Here is a 20193-nt window from a genome sequence, read left to right on the forward strand (position 1 = left end):
CTGCTGTGCTCTTGCCCTCTTCCCACAAAGCATCGTCCAACCATGTGTAGAAGTGAGTCTTTAATGCCTGTCACTTCACTTAGCCCTGAAATGCTTTCCTGAGCTCTCAGGCGCAGTCTGGGAGGTGCTTTTTGCTGATCTTGCTTTTTTGACCTTCCTTGTCAACACTTTGTGTAAGTTTGTGCTCTAATCTGTGTACAAGTGACACTTGTGTGTCCCACTAGCTTGTGTGTGCTGCTCCTAGGAGAGGCCATTCCTTACTAACCTTTGTCTCAGTGCTCCTAATACTCTGGACTCTCACTACTCTGAAGAATCATTGTGTAATCTGGAGCACCCATCCATCCATCCATCTATCCATCCGTCCGTCCGTCCATCCATCCATCCATCCATCCATCCATCCATCCATCCATCCGTTCATTCATACCCGAGATATTTAATTCAGGGTCAGGCACTGTGCAGAGTGCTAGGGAGACATCGGGGAGCATATTAGAGTATCCTGACCCCAAGGTCCACAGTGTCCCATTGAAACAGGTGAGAACATTAAACGCTCCTTCCCAAGGACACAGACATTACCTCAAGGAGAGCCCTCATAAGCAAGAGGACAGTGGGATGCGGCAAGGACAATGACCGAGTTGTGCCGATGGCAAATGCCTGCCCCAGGGAGGGTATCCGAGCCAGCCGTGGAGGTGGGGGTGTCCAGAAAGGCCTTCGTGAGTCTGAAAGGGTGTGGAGAAGTTAGGGCGAGTGGCCTTCCAAACACTGCGAGCCTTGCCGGGATGGGCAGGTACCTGGGCAGGCGTGTGCGGGTCGGCAGTAGCGCTCCTTTTGCACCAGGGGGCAGTGTTCACCCTGAAAGTCTTCCTGCCCCCAAATGGGGCTGGGACTGGGCAGCGCCTGGGATGACAGCCAGCCCTCTCTTTGTCCCCTGCAGGCCCTGGTCAGCCCTCACTAGCCTCCTTTCTCTGAGCCGCCTCCATCCCCCCGTCCTCAGCCCACGCAGTGCCAATCGTCACAGCTGTCGCTGTCCCACTCTCCCTGCTGTCTTAAATCCAGGTTGCCAGGGGCGATGTGGAGCCACGCTGGCGTGGCTCTCCACCACTGCAGTCGGCTCAGGGGAGAAGCCGCTGGTCTGTGCCCCAGGCCCATGTGCCGTTCCCGCTGAGGGTCTCTTCCTGACTGGTTTCCCACTCGCCCTCCTTCCTTTGTCCTCCCTTCGGCTCCCCCACCCAGAAGTGTCCGCCTCAGTCTGTCCTCTCTGGGCACGTTGATACCCACTGGTGCCGCCCTGAAAGTCAGGCGGTCTTTTCCTTTTGTCTGCCCCCACTGGCTGCCAGCCCTGGGCCCCACTGGACACGTTTAGGACAGTGCAGAGCCGCCTGGAGGGCAGGCGGCCCCTGGAGGGACAGGCCGAGCAGCCCCATCCATCAGAGGCTCACTGCTGCCACAGCATGACGTCCTCTGCCAAAAACTCTTTCTGGTTCTGACCTGTTTTTGCTGGCGGCGGCTGAGGCCGGCTAGGGGCGGGGGCAGGGCCTGGTGGGGGAAGGAGATGCAGGAGGTAGATGAATAGGAGCCTCGTTCGTTATTTTGGAGATTCCTGGGGCCCGCTTCTGACCCGCTCTCCTTTCTCCCCCTCTGGTTCTCCAGCACACCTGAGGCGACCTGCCGAGGGGCTCGGTCTGGACCGTGGGCCTCCAAAGTGGGCGTATGGGCCGGCCTTCTTGAAGCAGGGCGCCGGCTTATCCCTTTCCCGTGCCTCCTGCCCACAGCTGCCCTCCGAGGCTCGGGGGATGCCATGTGAGAGCAGGGACAGTCAGGGTGGAAGCAATACAAGTACTCGAAGGAACATTCCAGAGCCCAACCCCACCCTGACCCCAGCCAGGCTGCTCTGGCCGAGAGTATGTCCACCCTGAACACAGGGGCCATATTGTCTGGACCAAAACTCAGACGGTGCTGTCCTGACAGTGGAATTTTGTGTTGCTCCTAGTTACAAGATGCCGCCTGGAGATGTCGTTTAGATCTGAAGTAGTGGGATCTCGCGTGCCATTTTGATGAGTTATTGGACAAATTGAAACTGCCCTAGCTTATCAGGCCACACGATTGCGAGCACTGTCAGCCTGCTCTCTGTGGGAGGTGCCGGCTGCCGCCGGAGTCCCTGCTGGAGTTCAGGCCAGTGACATAGTTTTTATCAGGAGTGGGGTTTTTGTTTTTTTGTTTTGCAATTGCCTGTCACGCGGTGTTTCTGTTGAAAGCCACAACTTATTCCTTTAGTCGAGTGATGGCTCCATATGCCTTAATGGGTCAGAGCTTCTGCTGTGGACGGAAGCAGACAAACTGGGCTCAAATCTGGCCTTGCTAGGTGACCTTGGGTGTCACTTAACCCCACCATGCCTGCTTCCTTATCCGTAAGATAAAAGTGTGAGGGTTACCTGAGTTAGTACCTATAGAACATTCTATGAGTAGCTGCGTGCCTTATAAAAAGTAGAGGCTCTGCCAGGTGTGCCAGTCACCGCTGTCCCCACCTGCTGGCACTGGCCCATGTCGGAGGAGCTCAGCGAGTGCTGGATGCTGTAGAAGCAGCCTGAACAGATCATCAGGACCAGGGTGGATGATACCGAGACCTCATCCCTGCCTCGCTCCCCAGGGTGTTGCAGGCACCCTCCCGACTACACTGTCATCTTCCCTTCTGGAAGGAGAACACTGTGCGTATCGATCCACTGCTGGCGGAGAAAATCGACGCCGAAGACAAGTAGACGCTGTGCAGTCATGCCCAGAGGTGGGGGCAGGCGGTCCACACACTCCCTGCTTCCGTCTCGCTCCTGCGGGCAAGGCGTTGTTTACACGTCCCAAGTGAGGCAAAGCCATCTTATTCTCTGTCGCTAATGCACAACCTGAGGCCAAGGGAAGAGATCTGTCAGCTGGCATTTGCAAAAAATAGCAAATGGGCGTCTCCGGGACTGTCAGCTCTCTGTCAGAAGGGAAACCGGGGTGAGAATCTTTGGGCGATGGTGGTTGCTTTTTCCTTACTCGTCATTGTCCCCACCGCCACCCAGGGATCAGAAAGGGACACTTTTGCTCATGCGCACCACCAGCACCGAGCCAGGCACCGTGGTGCCTGAGTCGGGTAAGCCGAGGCTCGCTGCGTCTGGGGGCGTGAAGGGGCCTTTCCCACCGGGGAGATGCAGACACGGTGAGTGCGTCCTGGCTGGAGAGCAGCCGTGCTTGCTCAGGGGCTGCAGTTCCCCCGGACAGCTGATGCGACAGGACACGAGGGTGTCCTAGATGCCCATTTTGGTTACTGAGACCGTCGGAGTTTTTAAGGAAGATTCTCAGCCAAACCATCAGTGACCTTGAGGACCTCTTGGTTACCACCCACCGACTAAAAACCCAAAAAGCAGGGCACAGGGTGGCCCCACGTGGCAGCCCGGCCCCTGCCCGCACCTTCTCCCGGGACGGGCACCATCCGCTGTTCTCAACCTCAGTGTGAGGGGGACAAGCCTGTCACCTAGAACAGTGCCCAAGGGAAGGCCAGCACGACAGAGGCTGTTTTTGGAAAAGTGCCACTGAGGAGGAGCTGTCACTCAGGTCGCTTCCGTATGCCAGGGCTTGGTCTTGGGCAGGGCTCCTGTTTCATGCCAGAGACAGCCCCTCTAGCGGCGTTTCGGGGAGGGGCTTTGGTGCCCTCTGCCCCCACCTCAGGTGTTCTGCTTCTCCTGGCAGGTTTCTCCAGGTGCCTCCAACCTCATGGCTTCCCGCCTCTGCCACCCCGAGTGCTGCTGAGGGGCCCCTCATCCCTCCAGCTTTGGGGAATGGGGCAAGATTTAGGGAGCAGTGGGACTTTCCTCCCTCTGGCCCATCCAGAACCCCTAAACAACACACACACGCACGCACGCACGCACGCACGCACGCACTTCGCAAAGGTCCTGCTTCCAGTACGAGAGGGTTCTGTGAAGAGGTCCACATCTGTCCTGCAGGTTTTGTCCCAGCTGAAGCTGACTCTGGAAAGGCCCAAGGAAGCATCAGGCAGCTGAACCGTCTGGTTTCAGGTCTGGGAGGGCAGTGGGGTTTGACCAGGCTAGGTTAACTAACTTTGAGAAGGGTGGGGACGTTCTGGGGATGAGGTGGTATTTTTATTCATCTTTGTGTCCCCAGGTCCCAAGCCTGGCATGGGGGAGGAGGTTTGTGTGTGACAGCTGTGAACTGAACTGCAGGGGTGTGTTTAGGCTCTGAGGGGCAGTGCGACCTGTGTCCTCTGTCACCCACTAGAGCCCCTCCTGACCAGCCCCTCCAGGCCCCACTCTGCCCACTGGCTGATGTTTCTGTGCCTTTAACCTCAGTGGCAGCAGGACATCTACTGTCCCTTGCCTCCCACTTGTGTCCTGCCTCAGACACTCCCCTCACAGCACAGGGCTGTGAATCATCTGCTGCCTGCATGGCCAACCTCCCTGCCTGGCCCCTGGGCCCCAGAGCGGGGAGAGGCCACCCCTTCCCCTGATTTCAACCTTGGCCGCCGCCCAAGCCTCCGGCAGCTTGATGCCCGAGAACTAAGCATTCTGGGGCCAGTGGCTTCAGAGGAGCAGCCAGCTGCCTGAAGTCTCCCTTGGTGGAAGCAGCACTGGGTGCTTGGCTGCTGCAGGGTGAGTCTCGGGGAGGGTGCAGCCCCCATCTCCCATTTGCTCGAGTCAGTTGTGGATCTTCTGTGAGCACAGTCCGCGTTCCATGCTGACCGCTGGTCCCAAGAGGCCCACTGAGTGCCCGGCTCTGGCCAGTGAGGCGGGGTGGGGGTGAGTTCACATATGGAGGGGCACAGCTGTGTCAGGGTGGGGCTCTCCTCTTGTTCCCTGCACCCATCTGGGAGGGAAGGCTGGTTGGAGGATAGAGCAGCTCAGGGTACACAGCTCGGTGATACCCGGATGACTCGCCAAGGTTGGGGGTGGTGGTACCCTGTTTTACAGATGAGGTGAGGCCTCAGGTGCCCAGAGCCCACAGCTGGGGGAGGTGGAGCTGGGGGCTGGCCCAGGCCTCCCGACTCTAGCTGCGGGCGGCCGCCCTCCGCCGCACTGTCCCTGTGCTCTGACTTCGGCCTGGAAGCCGAGACCTCACCCCTTCTCTCACCTCTGCCCGGCCGCTCCTGCACCCCAGGTCTGGACTGCTCAGGTCACAAGTCAGGCCCGCTTTCTTTCCTCCGCACAGGGTACAGGGTCCCATTTTAGAATCCGTTCTGGGCTTGGAGTCTTAGAATGGCGAGGACCAGGCCAAGGGGTAGAACTATTCCGAAGGCTCTTCTTAGGTTTTGCAGAAGTTTTCCAGAGAGCCGCCGACGTCCAGAAAGCGCCCCCGGGTCTGTCCCTGGTCGGCCTTTCCAGCCCTGAATTTGATCGTTTCCAACACTGCTGCTAATCTAATAGACAAAAGTGGCACTTCACCGTTCTCTCTTGGCCGTGACGATTCCCGGTGCGGTTAACCCGTTCACGGTTTATTGGCCACTCGTATTTATCGTTCTGTTGCTGTGGTGTCCTGGAGGAGCTCTTTGCCGCTTCTCGTCTTGATCCTATGTGGTAGTTTGTGCTCTTTCTGCTCGGCCCCTTCTGCCGGCCCCGTCCAGCTGCAGATCCCGCCTGCCGCCCTGAGTGGAGGAGGCGCTTGGCGCCCAGGACGAGGACGAGATCTGCGCCCACACCTGCCCTCTGGTGTGTGTGCCGGCGACCGCCGGGGCCGGCCAGTTCCCAGCTGCTCCGCAGGGACAGGCTTCCCCTCCCCGCGGGCAGGTCATCCTGAGCAGAGCTCAGAGGGTTAGGACGCTGCCGGTTGATCTGTGTGGAAGGGTGGCATCAAGGTGACAGTGGCAGTTCCGTGGACTTGAAGGAGCGGAGGTTGGCTGTTTGCCATCCTGAGCGCCTAGCAGAACTCTGGCACCTGCCGTGAGCAGGGACTGCTCCTCCATCGGCGTCTGGAGAGCGGGACGGCTTTTTTCACTTTTTATTTGGAAATAATTTCAGACTTACGGGAAAGTTGCAAAAGCAGCACAAAGAATTCCCTCACCCCAGTTCCCACGGTGCCGTTTACCAGATCTGTTTCATTATTCCGTTTTCCCTGAACCATTTGAGTTGCAGACATGAGATCCCTAAACCCCTAAACACTTAAGTATTTTTCCTAAGAACGAAGGTATTCTCTAACGCAACCGCAGCATAGCTGTCACAGCTGGACACTGGCATCGACACAGACCTTATTAACACTTGTCGGTTGTCCCCCTAATGTCCTTTACCGCAGCAGACACTGAAGGCCCAATCCGGGGTGGCCCACGCAGTCCGTCATACGTCTCTTCAGTGTCCTTTAACCTGGGACGGTTTTGTTTTTCATGACTTTTGACATGTTTGAAAAGTGTGGGCCAGTTATTTCGCTCGGCCTCGATCGGGGGGCACGTGACGTCCATGCTAGGGGTGATAACGGGGATCCCTGGGTTACTGTGGTGCCTGCCAGGTCTGTCCACTTTGTAACGAGTAAGGGCAACGTCCCTCATTTGAGGAGATGACCCCACGCTCAGCAAGGCAGACCCCACGTTCGGGCAGCTGGCGTGACCGGGCACCGCCTCCGGGTCCGGGGCTCGGCTCGTCTCAAGCAGTGGTGCCGGCTCAGCCCCACTCCGCTTCTCAGTGGCTCACGGCTCCCCTGAGCCCTCGCTTTCGCCCCCGTGGACGTGGTGCTTCCTGGCTGCCCCGCTTCTCTGGGTCAGCCCCTCATTTTCCTTCGTTGGCTCACGCTCCTGGTCCAAACCCAGCTCTGGTGGCCCGAAGGTGCCCACCCGCCTCTTGAGTCTGTTCTCTCTTCTCTGACCTACTCCCGGCCCATGGCCTCACCGTCTGTTAGCCAACCATCCCCAGGGTTTCTGCCAGCTCTGACCTCTTCTGGGGGCTCCGCCCCACTCCCAGCGGGGGCTGGTTTTCTCCGCTCTCCTGCCACAGGGAAGGGCACCCCACCTTCCCATGCTGGATTCTTCCTTTCCGTTTACGACGCTGGTCTCTCAGCGAACCTGCCTGTCGTAACCCAAACACCTCCCCAGTTTTGCCTGTCCCCCATGGCTCCCACCCAGGTCAGAGGCACCATGTCTCTTGTCTCAGCCTGCACATAGCCCCAAACACACCCCGTCTTTCTGCCCTCCCCGCTCTCCAATCCAGAGAGCTTTCCAGACCTGAAGCAGGTTACGCCCACCTCCTCCACCCCACCGCTTAGAGGAAAACAGAGAGGAGGCCCTGCCTGCACCTCAGCCTTGGCGGCCCTGCCCCCAGCCCTGGGCCCTGGATCTTGAACACACCCGGACTGCGCTTCCCTCACGGCAGCGGCTCCTTCTACCCGGACACTTTCCCTCGGATCTGTGCGGGGCTCCCGCGCCTGGAGCTCCCGCTTAGCTTAGCTGCCCGCTCTCGCTCTCGCGCCCCTCCTCAGAGAGGCCTGCCACCGACTTAGCACCTGTGCTGCTCAAGCGAGCACGAGGCTGCGTTCATACCCAGCCCCAGCGAGCGTCCCTAGCCCCAGCCAGGTGATTCACAAATGGCACCTGTTGACGAGCCGTTTTTCTCTTACCTTGGAGGCACTAATCGTGATCTGGAAGGACCTCGTTTCCGTCTTGTGTTTTTTCCTTTCTTCCTCCCCTTTCTCTGGCTCCCATACCTGGCGGGAGAGGGAGGCCTTTTCTGCCTTGCTGCTGCCGTCCTGGCCTCCGATTGAGCCTGGGGCCTGCTGCACAGCGGGCCTTCCCTTCTCCCTGGTCCGAGACCTTCCCTTCTCCCTGGTCCAAGACCTTCCCTCTCTTTCTGTTTCTTCTGTTTCTTTCCTAATTTCTTCTCTTTTCTTTCTATTTGGTCTTCATGTCGCCTCCTTCATCTGTTGGCCATAATATGACACTGGGGTATTTGCAATATTCATTTTATTTATTGACTACATTCTTATGTTTCTTACTTAAATGATTGAGTCAAGCATTTTAAACGTTAAGAACTAGATCACGCGGTTAGCTAGAGCAAGGCACTGGGGAGGGGCTGACGCCACGGCTGCTGTAGACAGCTGTGCGACTTTGAATGACTCTTCGTAAAGTCCTGGGCCTCGGTTTTCTTCATTTGTAAAACGAGGGGGTGGTTGGCCCCTGGAGATGCTACATTCAAGGATGTAAGTTGCTCTTGGTTGTTTTGTTTTGTTTTTTCTTTTTAATCCTTTTTATTGTGGTAAAGTATATAGAACAGAATTTGCCATCTTAACCATTTTTAAGTGTACGTTTCTGTGGCCTTAAGTACATTCACATTGTTAGGCATTTATCACCACAACCATCTCCAAAACTTCTTCATCTTCCCAAACTGAAACTCTGTCCCCATTAAACACTCGCTCCCCCTTCCCCAGCCCCTGGCACTACCACCTACTGTCATCTCTCTGAGTCTGAGGACTTGAGGGCCGTCCTGTGAGTGGAATCATGCAGTGTTTCCCTTCTGTGACTGGCCTGCTTCACCGGCCCTCAGTCGATTTTCATCACTAATTTATTCAGTAGGCAGGAAGGTTTCTGCTGCTATTTGAAGAAACGTGTGTTTTAACTGAGTGGGGGCTTCTCCCTGAGAGAGCACACGGAGGTGGGTTCGCTGGCTCATTGCCACCCTAGTTGTACAGCCAGACAGAACCTTGAGGGAGGGATGTACATGGGTCAGTGTGGTATGGGGAGTTCTGAAGCCTGGGCTGCTGTGGCCGGCAGAGGGCATCTCAGGGGACACTGACGATAGGCACACCCTGGTCACGCAGGGCCTCTGGCTGGCCTCTGAAATGCTCCGAGAACCTGGAACGTTGTCTGCATTATGGTGGGTGTTAGAGTGTTAGGGTGAGCTTGGGCTCCATTGGTTCTGAATTTGCACCCCTCCATATGGCCAGTCAGCCCCCCAGGGAATGAGGAGGGCGATGCTGCAGGCTTTCATGGGGGACCCCCGGGGGGTTGGGGCAGGACCCTTACTCTTTCTGGGACCCCCTGTGCTGAGGCAGCTCTAACCTGGCTCTGACTTCCCTCCCTAGATGCTGAAGTTTCGAACAGTCTGTGGGGGCCTGAAGCTCCTGGGCATCCGCCGAAGCTCCGCTGCCCCTGCCACCTCCCCAAATGTCCGGCGCCTGGAGTACAAGCCCATCAAGAAAGTCATGGTGGCCAACAGAGGTGAGCACCCTGGGGCCAGCGACAGGAGCCGCGCGTCCAGCCCCAGCCTTAGCTTTCCTCCTCCGCCCCAGCTCCCCGCCATGCCATCTACTCGTAGGACCCAGGAGTCTAACTTCTCATTCCACTGACCCCCACCCCCAGGCGAGATCGCCATCCGCGTGTTCCGAGCCTGCACGGAGCTGGGCATCCGCACGGTGGCCGTCTACTCGGAGCAGGACACGGGCCAGATGCACCGGCAGAAAGCAGACGAAGCCTACCTCATCGGCCGCGGCCTCGCCCCGGTGCAGGCCTATCTCCACATCCCAGACATCATCAAGGTGGCCACGGTGAGCCAGGCCAGGCCAGGGGCCTCCGGAGGACTGGCGCTGGGTGCCATGCCTTCCCGTGCTGTGTCCGGCCCCCACAGCCGGCAGTGCCTGTGAGGGATGGGTGGATGGACAGGTGGACAGACCGACGAACGGACAGATGGACAGACGGATGAAGCAAGTGAGGTAGGGGAGACACAAGAGCCACAGGGTTTGGTTGAGGCCCCTGTGACACGCCTCTCCTGCCCCCAGGAGAACGGCGTGGATGCGGTGCACCCCGGCTATGGGTTCCTGTCAGAGCGCGCAGACTTCGCCCAAGCCTGCCAGGACGCCGGCGTCCGGTTCATCGGGCCGAGCCCAGAGGTGGTCCGCAAGATGGGCGATAAGGTGGAGGCCCGTGCCATCGCCATCGCTGCAGGTGAACGTGGCGGGCTGGCCTCGAGGGCGCGCAGCTCCTCAAGGGGCCATCCAGGGAGGGGGCTGGAGGGTTTGGGTGGGGATTCCAGCCTGTGACAAAGACCGCACGTGCCTGCCTGCCACCAGGTGTTCCCGTGGTCCCTGGCACAGACGCCCCCATCACTTCCCTGCAGGAGGCCCACGAGTTCTCTAACACCTACGGCTTCCCCATCATCTTCAAGGCCGCCTATGGGGGCGGGGGGCGTGGCATGAGGGTCGTGCACAGCTATGAGGTAAGCAGGAGCCAGGACTGCGAGGCCACTGCAGAGCAGACCCTGAGGTCTGGGAGCGGTTGGGAGTCACGCCAAGGGGTCCATTGTCTGCTTGGCCTTTACCTGCCCCCAGGAGCTGGAGGAGAACTACACCCGGGCCTACTCGGAGGCCCTGGCCGCCTTCGGGAATGGGGCGCTGTTTGTGGAGAAGTTCATTGAGAAGCCACGTCACATCGAGGTGCAGATTCTGGGTGAGTAGGGTGCTCCCTGGCCACAGCACGAGGCAGGACCCAGCAGGCCCCGACCTTTCTCGCAGTGGCTGGCCTTTGGGACAGTTCCAGGAGCTGTCCCTCAAGAACATCCTCCCCAGGAAGGCGGGCTGTGGGAGCTGGGCTGGTCAGGGCCCCACGGCCTCCTCGGGTGGGCCGTTTCTCCCTGTGACTCCCCCACTGCTGGGAGCAGGCACGGCTGGCCACACGGCTGTGTGGTGGTTGTCAGGCGTTTAGGAGGTGTTTAGATTCCAGGAGAAACTAAGCCCAGTTTACCTCCCGCCCCAGGGGACCAGTACGGGAACATTCTGCACCTGTATGAGCGAGATTGTTCCATCCAGCGGCGGCACCAGAAGGTGGTTGAGATTGCCCCCGCTTTCCACCTGGACCCCCACCTTCGGACCCGGCTCACCAGCGACTCTGTCAAACTTGCTAAGCAGGTGAAGGGCAGGGCTCTCGGGGACAGAGTCTCCCATGTAGAGACGAGGAGCCTGTTCTGCAGGCTTGCTCCAAGCTCCTGCCGGTGTGGCCTCACGGCCGGTGGACACTGGGGCCCAGATGTGGGTGTCAGCTGGGCCGTAGGGAGGCCCAGGGGGCTGGCTCTGGCAGGGGAGGAGAAGGGACATGTTGGAGGACAGAGGGCTGACGAGGTGTCCTTGGGATCCTTGCCATGAGACAGCAGAGGCGCCAGGCCCAGCGGCTGAGCCTGGAGTCCAGAAAGGCAGGGAAGAGGATGGGAAAGAGGCCGCTGGCCAGTCCCTGAGCACCTTCTGCACGGGCCGAGCTTCTACACGGCACCAACTAATCGGAACCAAAGGAATGAGATGCGGTGGATTCTGTCAAGATTAAGAAGCATTTTGAGGCATTTCCTCCTCACTCATTCTTACTTGTCTCCTACATCTCATTTATCACAACCCTGCCCTCCTAACGTCTGCCTTCTGCCAGTGTGACCTGCCCCTGACCGGGCTCAGGAGAGCACCGTCTGTGGCCAGGCCTCCCACAGGGGGCCTGCTCGCTGTTCTTCTGGGCCTTCCTGACCTCACCCCCCTGTGAGAGTCCAGGAATCCTGCCCTCACCTCTGCCCGCCCCTCCCAGCACCCCTAGTGAGACGTCTTTTCAGATCTGTCCCCAGCCCCCAGGTCAGCCCTTGGTCCTGCTCTCCTTTCAGGACTGTGCTCCCCCAGACTTCTCAGGCAGTGGGGCCCAGAAGAGATGACAGCAGATGGCTCTGTCACCTTCCTCAACCTGAAAGCCAGGGTTGGGGCTCTGCACTGAGGCTTCAGCGACAGTTAATATGAGGCGTTGGTTAGGATCTAATTTAGAGTTGAGATTTTGGTTATTTCATATGAGGGATGGTCTTACCTTGAGTTTGGCCTTATTTATTAGCTTATCGTTTATTGTCTCATTCCAGAACAGATGTGAGAGAGCGGACTGAAGTCTAGCTTATGGTTTTGGTTGGACTAGAGCGAAACTGGAATTAGGGCTGAATTTCGAGTTAGAATCATCATCCGTTGGCTCCTCTCAAATGGCATGTCTTTTGTTAGTGGCCAGAGGCGATGACGCAGGAGAGTAGAGGTGACTTTCTGAAGACTCTCTAAGAATAAGCGTCCAGAAGGGGCCTGGGTCCGTGTGGGTGGGACCTGTGCCAGACACGAGGAGGCCTCGGGAGCGCGGAGGTTCGGACAGCTTGCCCAGACGCGCTGGGCGCAGCCATATGAGGCTCCCGATGCGGTCCTGGGGAGACGTGCGTTCTGGGCGCTTTGCCCCCGGTGGGCGGGCCCGGTGGGCTTCCTGCCGTCTGTTCTTTTATGGAACCGACCGGCAGGTAAGGCCGTCCCTGTCTGGCTCCCATCATCACTACGTCCTGCTTATGGGGCCGCCCGCAGGTGGGCTACGAGAACGCCGGCACCGTGGAGTTCCTGGTGGATAAGCATGGCAAGCACTACTTCATCGAGGTCAACTCCCGTCTGCAGGTGGAGCACACCGTCACCGAGGAGATCACCGAGTGAGCATGCGCTGGGAAGGGGCGCCCTCCCGGCTTTGTGTGAAACCCTCTCAGTGGCTCCTGGGGAGGTCGGCTCCCTCTCCATGTGGTAGAAAGCAGTTAGGGATCCAGTTACTTTTTATAAAAATTATTATGAAAGCATTACATAGATATCGTAAGTATTAGTCCAAAGGAGCAAATAAAAACGACCCAGGGCCCCTCCTTCAGAACTGGGTGCTGAGGAGGCTCCCGGCCCTGCCCTGCGCTGTAGGTCACAGCCACACGGGAGGAAGGTGCCGGTCACCGCTTTTTAGATGAGGAAACCAAGGCTCAGAGACATTAAGAGAGTTGCCCAAGGTCACACAGCTGGGGCTGGAACCCAAGCCTCTGTCCACCCCTCTGCTGTTTTGCCTCAGCCCCCTCGAGATCTTTCGGTTTCTTTTCATCTTTATTTTCTGTGTAAATAGTGTGACACAATTGCAATGTTTTGTACATAATTTTTATTCTTTTTAAATTTAATATTTGTTGAAGGCATTTCCTTCAGGTCACTGTACTTTCTAAATTGTTTTGGTAGCTGCACACTCTTCTGCCGCCTGTGCGTGTCACATCTCATTCACAGGGTCCTCAGGCCGGCTTTGGTGGGCGTTAAGGGTGTGTCGGTTAACACTTTTGTGCCTAAATCTTTACCTGCCTCTCTCAAGAGGGCTGAAGATCAATACCTCAAGTGGGATCACCTGAGCAAAGGTTAAGCAACATCTCGCCTAATTAGCTTTCAAGATTGCTTGTACTAATTTGTTCTCCCACAAGCATTGAGCATAGACATTTTTGAAAACCCGCCCATTTTATAAACAAGTAAAATGGCCTTTCATTGTTTCAAGATACATATTTTGAGCCATTTAAGTGTTAAGCCCCAGCTGGGGGCCAGCCTGTCTCACACGGAGCCTTCCTGACAGTTCCTTCCCCCACCTCGAAGCCCAGGTGAGAGTGAGGGTGCCGTGGGAGCACCTGCCTTTGCCCAGCAGGTGCACAGAGGCCCCCAGACTCCTTGCTCTCTTGAGGTCAAGGCTGAGTTGAGGGAGATGGTCCAGCCTCACCTCTGGCCCCACGTGCCTTTCTCTATTATGCTGCTGTACAGTGGTTGACCTTGAGCCTGCCGTGAGCCGTGAGCCATGAGCTGTGAGCCGTGAGCCTGCTCTGCTGAGGGTAGAAGCCTTTGCTTGCTTGGGATTGGGGGTTTGCGTCAGACAGACACAGGCTGAGATGCAGATTCCTTCCAGGTCACTCGCTGCCTGGAGCTCGAGTGAACTGCAGGCCTCCCTGGCCTTCTGGCTTCTCCTCTGAGGAGAATGACAGTGGTTCTCAGAGCATCATCGTGGAGATAGAGCTTGGACAGAGCACAGCCACAGTCCGTGCGCGTAGATGTGGCCATACGTGGTGTCCGTCGCGTCTGCTCTGAAGTGGGTTAGGAAGAAATCTCTGCCAGGGTAGTTCCCAGGCCGCCCTTACCACGAGCCTCAGTGACAGTAGATTTGAAACACTGAGGGTTTTCCGCAACAGCTGCTGCACTTAGATCTGTTGCTGTCCTTAGTAGCCTGGCAGTCGGTGAGGCCGAGCTCACTGTGCGAGCCCTGTGCTCTCAGGTCTTCTCTGGGGTGGGCGAGCCTTGGGCACAAGTCCAGCTGCATCAGGGTCCTGGGAGGACGACGTCCTGACCACAGCAGACGCCGACGTGGTCCCTCCCACAGCGAGGGTCCTTCCTTTCAGGGAGCCCGGCCTTCACAACCCCATTCCCTCGCACCCGCCGCCTCCGCCACAAAGAACAGCACAAACTGCTCTAAGAACAGAGTGTCTGAGGCTCCAAATCCAGGGAGGGGTTGAGGAGGGGTTGGGATTGGGGGCAGGAGGACAGAGAGACCCCAGGGAGAAAGAAGGGCAGAACAGGGGAGGGGGAGTTGGGGGGCTGCAAGAACAGGTAGGAGCCCCTCCCCAGCTGCCCCTCCCCAGCCGCCCTGGTCTCATTCAGATGGAGAGTTCCCGGCCCCGGGGCTGCAGGGCAGGGCGCGGACCACCTCCTTCCTCCTCCCTTGCCTCACGCTCTCTCCTGGTCCTATCTTCTTCCTGCACCTGCAGTGTGGACCTGGTCCACGCCCAGATTCATGTGGCCGAGGGCCGGAGCCTGCCTGACCTGGGCCTGCGGCAAGAGAACATCCGCATCAACGGCTGTGCCATCCAGTGCCGGGTCACCACCGAGGACCCCGCGCGCAGCTTCCAGCCAGACACCGGCCGCATCGAGGTAGGCCCAGGACCCAACGTGTGCACGGAGCACGCTGCGGGCCTTGGCCCGTGCGAAGAGTCCCCGGCTAGCCCGCCTCTCCCAGGGGCACGAAGGAGCCGTGGGCCCAGCAGTGTGTGTGAACCTTGGCTTGGCTGCTCTGACTGTGGCTTAGAGAACATGGGAGCCAAGCACAGGCCAAGGGGGAGGGAGGAGCAGTCCCTGGGGAGGGGCTGCCCCAGGCAAAGGCTAGCAAGCCAGGGGGCTGGCGAATCCGAGGAGGAGTGGCTGGTAGAGCCAAACGCAGGGTCCCCAGGAATGAGGCCCAGGCCCTTGACTGTTCTCATGGGAGCCGAGAGGCAGAGCAGCTCTGTTGGCCTCTGCAGAACACGGGAGGGGGAGTTTGGGGGCTGCCTTCAGTCTTAGGGAGGGTGGCTGGCAAAGCAGCACCCATGGGGTGCGGCAAAGGACTGGGGCGCTGATGTCCCAGTGGAGGGGCCAAGCCAAGCAAGGGGACCGTCAGGATGGATACGGGAGTCCCAGAGTTGGGGGAGAGCAGCGGGGAGCCCGAGAGGCAGGCTCCTGGCCGAGACCGCGGTGGGCCGGTGCAGGCTTCCCCGCGTCCCAGCACCTGTGCCTCCGCTGGGGACACTGCCTGCGCCCTCTCTCTCCTCACACAGAAAGCCATCTGTCTCCCCTCTCGTCCCTGCCCCCTTCCCATGCTGAAGCCAGGAGCCCCCTGGCCCGCCCGGTGCCCGTTCCGCAGCCCCGCGTCATGCTGGCCAAGAATCCCTCAGACCTTGTGTGTCAGCGGCGCTGCCACCGGCTCTGCCGCTTTGCGGTGTCCCCATCCGGCCTGAGCTTCCCAGGAGGCTGGACATGAGCTCGGGTTCTGCTCCAAGTCCAGGGAGGAGGGCAAGGGCGATGTTGGGACAGATACGAGGCTCCTGAAAAACGAGTGACGGGCGGGAAGGGGAGATATCTGGCATCTGGAAGTTGCGCAGAGCCGATAGGCTCAAGGCAGAGATCTGCCAGCAGGATTCTCTTTCTGGAACAATCAGTCTATAGGTGGTGGCCAGCCCCAAGGCCAGAGTGCTGTCTCGCGGGTGGGCCCCTGACTTCTCTGCCCTCAGCCAGGAAGGGACAGCCTTGCGACACGACCCTGCCTCCCCATGCCCTATGCAAGGCCCGCTCCTCCGAGCCTGGTTTACCACAGAATATTTTTAGCCGACAGTTTCTGCTCACAGCTGAGTGTTCACCCTTAAATATTTTATTAAGTTCCTTTTCATCGAACACAGGCCTGTGTGCCTTAGAAGTGGAGACATGGTGCACTGGGTGGCTCAAGCCCCAGGCTGGCCCCCCACTCTCGTTTGCCTTACCTGCACCTCACAGGGCCCCCGCCTGGTGCAGGCTCCCCTGCCGCAGTTCACCCCTGCCCCATGACGTGTGTGCGCCCTTAACCCGGACACCCCGACCCTCCGTCGCCCCGAGTCTGCCTCTCTGACCTGCTGTTCTCTCCTCCTCCCTCCCTCTCTGGGCACTGGCAGAAATGAAGAACGTCACGGGCCAGGGTGGGGGTTGACCTGTGGGTACCCTCGTGCTGGGTCCCGCACCTGTCCAGTCTGGGCTGGGGGCCAAATTTTGACGGGCTTCCGACCCAGGTGCTGAGCCCACCCGCCTCTCCCCGCAGGTGTTCCGCAGTGGGGAGGGCATGGGCATCCGCCTGGACAACGCTTCCGCCTTCCAGGGAGCCGTCATCTCCCCCCACTACGACTCCCTGCTGGTCAAGGTCATCGCCCACAGCAAGGACCACCCCACGGCTGCCACCAAGATGAGCAGAGCCCTGGCCGAGTTCCGAGTCCGCGGCGTGAAGGTGAGAGATCGTTCACATCCCGGCCTTGGCCCGGCGCTTCCCTGCTCGTGACTTCTCCTGGTGGTACTTGGTCACTGCCGCCACCAGGCCCCTTACCGTCCCCAGGGTCGGCCTGGGTACCAGCCCTTGGCCAGAGTCGGGTCTTACTCTGGGGACCCCACGCTTCCCCTGCCCCATCTGGGTGAGATCTCCTGGAACGTGCGTTAAATCCACTTTCCCAGGCCTCCCTCCTGGAAATTCCGATTCCACCGATAGGGGCCCCAGAGCCCGCGTTTTGAGCAAGCTCTCCAAGCCATTCTCAGTGCCGGGAAATGCAGGTCCCTTGGCACGAGGCCCTGTGGAAGAGGTCACCGTGCATAAAGTCAGATCCTCCCCCTCACTGCCCCTTCCACTTGGCCTAGCACATGCATGACGCTGGGTGCTTCAGGGACAGCCACAGAGGCAGGCTGCAGCCCGGAGGCGTGTGCACAGGCCGGTGGGAGGCCGGGGGCCCGCCCTCAGGAGTTCACAGCCTGGTGGCCGGGCAAGGACCTGAATGCCCATGGGCCATTTGGTCAGGTTCCATTACCCAAGTCTGTAGCTAGGGATGAAACCACAGTCGCGTACTGTCTTGTCCTTGAGGCCTGCACTGCCCGCATATCTTTGGGCATCTCCTGGGCAGACGCTGCCATCAGACACTCTACGGGACAAGAAGAGCAGTAGGACAGGCCTCTATCCTAAGCGGATCGTGCCGCCCAGCCTCACTGGGCGGAGTGGCCGCCAGGCAGACCCGCTGCCCGTCCTCTTCTGGGAGGTCCTAGAGGATGGTCACCCATAGCAGAGGACGCCCTCCCTTGCCTGCCGCTCACGAGGAGCGTGGGGTGCTGGCTCACGGCCCCTCCGCATCGCCTTCTCTCAGCCGCCTCCAGCCCTGTCCGTGGCACAGGCTCGGCCGGCGGGGTTCGGGGTTCGGGGTTCGGCCATGTGGGCAGCACTGTCCTCTCAGTGCCCTGTGCCATCCCTCCCACTCGCTGACAAGGCTCGGTGGCGTGTCCTGCCAGGTGTCCCTGTGGGTACAGAAGCCTTTTGAGAAAAGCACGTGGGAGGGAGGGAGTCTGTGGGGCCGGCGCCGCCCATGTCTCCCCTCAGGCCGTCAGCCCACCTCAGGGAACGGGGTTCCCCAGGTGCTGGGGGCCTCTCTGCTTCTCTGTTGGTGGCTGGTCAGGAGGCTGTTCCCTGCACACGTGGTGGAACATGTCAGGACCTCATGTGCTCACCCGCGTTCTCACTAAAGGGCTTGGTTTTCCCAGCACAGTGGTTTAGGCTGAGTCTGGGGCTGATGGCCAGTGTGTACCGTGAGCCCACTGGGGGACCCAGCCACCCCACCCCTTGCCCGCCCACCCGTTGCTGTCCCCAGCCGTAGGCCCTTCCACCTGTTCTACAGCCTGGAGGGCGTGCATGCGCCTGGTGCCTGAGGGCCCTGGAGCTGCGGAAGGGGACCGGGGCCACGGGCAGGGGACTGGTGCGGGACACCGACTTCCGGTTCCAGGGGCCCCCCCAGACCAGGCCACCAGCTCTTGCCACGCCTGGAGCCTCTGCCAGCCCTGCCCTGGCAGCCCTGTGGCTCTTGGTCCCCTCCGGTCCCGCACACCCTTGCCCTCTCTTCATGCCCTGGAGGGCTCGCGCACCCCCACGCTTTCTGTTGAGAACCTAGTTTCGTTTGCTTAAAGCAGGAGCTCTCTCGGGCCACATCAGGTATGTGTTCTGGGGCTGGACGGCAGAACCACGGTGTGTCAACACTGGGCAGACCCGCAAGTGTGTGAGCTTGGCCTGCGCACGCGTGCACTCACACCTCATGCCCGCTCTTACCGGGCCACCCATCAGAACCAAGGGGGCCTAACACAGAAATGGCCACATACCCCTCGGCACGTGTGCTGTGGCTGCCGCGGCCCAGGCACCATCACAGGCCCTGGGGTGCCAGTGTCTGCCCCACGGTGGGACCCAGGCGCCCGCATGTCCTTGAAGCACTTGGTTGCGCCTGGTGCAGGGTGGACCGCCTGTGCCCTCGAGTACGTGTGTCCAGAACGCTGATTCCTCCCAGTCGATGCCCAGGGGAGATGACTGGGTGGCTGGCAGGGCCATGCCCGGGTCAGAGTGAGCAGGCCAAGGTGGCCGCCTGGAGTGTGGCTCCTCAGGGCGGGGCTAGAGCAGGACAGTGGCCGAGCGGGCGTGGGCGTCCCCTGGTGTTTGCCCCTCCTGCGTCCAGCGAAGGGGGTTTGACTCAGTCTTTCAAGACAAACCCTGGGCTAAGCCACTGGGTGTCAGTGGAGCACCTGGGAGGTGAGATCTCTCAGGGCCTGCAGCACCAACAGGAACCTTCCAGAGGGTCCGGGGCAGTGATTCTAAGCCCATCCCAGTCCCTCTGGGATAGCATTTTACAAATCCAGAAGATGCCCTGGGGGGTGATGAATTAAGGTCATCATCAACAGGGGCCACAGGGGCCTCTCTTACTGAGTTGCATTAATAATATCACCAGCCCAAATCCCTCTGCCCTGAAGGGCTGTGCCATCTCCCACCTGCTCCTGTGGCCACTGTGTGCACCATGACATACATGCTGCCACGAAGATGTCACATGCTGTCCCCAGCCTGCTGGAAGGGGTGTTCTGTGCATTTACATATGCAGGCACAGCACCGAAGGCTCAGGCACCACAGTTCTCTGGGGGCCACGCCTAGGCTCACCCGGGTTAGAAGGCACCAGATGGATGAGGCCAAGGGCACCCCAGGCTGCTTGGGCCACCTCCGCGGGACTGGCAGCCCCAGCCCTGACCCTGTCCGGTGCGCCTCTACCAGACCCCCTCTTAGCGACCAGAGACTAGCACTGAGGTGTCCCCAACAATTTTATTATAAAGAAAAACAAGAATCCCACTTGGTGGCTGCAGCCCCTGCCTCAATGGCTTTAAGCACCTGTCAGAGGGACCTGTCCCCTTATGCTCCTCTGTAGGCCAGAACCAGGGAAAGGGCCCCCTGTCCTGCCAAGCACAAAGGGGCCTGAGGTACCGAGGGTAATTCGGGAGGGCCTCCCAGGCAGCGCTGACCCACCCAGGCCAGGTAGCCGCCCACCCTGTGCCCTCTGCCCTGGGCGACTCCCTTCCCGTCACACCACACTCTCTTCCAGCCTCTCCGCACTGCCGCCCAGCCCCCGGCACCCCGCCCCGAGTAGCCCCCCATGCACAGAGTGGCTCCGCCGGGCCCAGGCCCCTCCGAGGCGCCTGGCGTAACCGTAGCACCCGCCGGTGTCTCCCAGGTCCAGGGAGCAGCTGCGCTGGGGGCGAGGCGGGGGGCTCCGCGGCGGGTGGGACTTGGGCGTGGGGCTGGGGCCTCCATTGGTCTGGGATTGGACGTGGCTAAGCTTGAGGGGGAGACGGCCATTCCCGGCCCCTCGGCCCCGAACCAGCAAGGCCACAGTGAAGACCAGTAAGGCAGCCACCAGCACACCCCCCACAGCCACAGTCAGAGTCCCGCCCAGCACGTGGGCCTGCAGGGCGTGGCACAGGGGCGTGGCTGGCAGTGTGGAGAAGTGGGCACAGCCCAGCAGCTTGGTGGCCGTGAGGTCGGAAGGCCCAGCGGCAGGTGACAGAGCCAGCAGGCAGAGGTCATAGTCGGCA

At 59.7% G+C, this 20193-nt stretch overlaps 2 protein-coding genes across 10 annotated transcripts in view; one reads left to right on the forward strand and one right to left on the reverse strand.

Moving 5' to 3' along the window:
* The window catches only part of PC (pyruvate carboxylase), a 93709-nt gene that overhangs the window by 62346 nt on the left and 11170 nt on the right, over window positions 1-20193 (forward strand). For all 9 annotated transcript variants that reach the window (XM_015588871.2, XM_015588877.2, XM_015588875.2 and 6 more), the window contains 9 exons: window positions 9043-9178; window positions 9320-9504; window positions 9736-9901; window positions 10027-10172; window positions 10285-10402; window positions 10709-10860; window positions 12307-12425; window positions 14535-14697; window positions 16367-16549. In XM_015588871.2, the coding sequence (XP_015444357.1) occupies window positions 9043-9178; window positions 9320-9504; window positions 9736-9901; window positions 10027-10172; window positions 10285-10402; window positions 10709-10860; window positions 12307-12425; window positions 14535-14697; window positions 16367-16549 (1368 nt within the window). The remainder of the gene's footprint in view (window positions 1-9042; window positions 9179-9319; window positions 9505-9735; window positions 9902-10026; window positions 10173-10284; window positions 10403-10708; window positions 10861-12306; window positions 12426-14534; window positions 14698-16366; window positions 16550-20193) is intronic.
* The window catches only part of LRFN4 (leucine rich repeat and fibronectin type III domain containing 4), a 3179-nt gene continuing 2393 nt past the window's right edge, over window positions 19408-20193 (reverse strand). The window contains exon 2 of the mRNA XM_025046270.1: window positions 19408-20193. Within this exon, the coding sequence (XP_024902038.1) occupies window positions 19683-20193 (511 nt within the window). The 3' untranslated portion in view covers window positions 19408-19682.

The sequence above is a fragment of the Pteropus alecto genome, unplaced genomic scaffold (assembly GCF_000325575.1).
Source record: "Pteropus alecto unplaced genomic scaffold, ASM32557v1 scaffold43, whole genome shotgun sequence".
Taxonomy (NCBI): domain Eukaryota; kingdom Metazoa; phylum Chordata; class Mammalia; order Chiroptera; family Pteropodidae; genus Pteropus; species Pteropus alecto.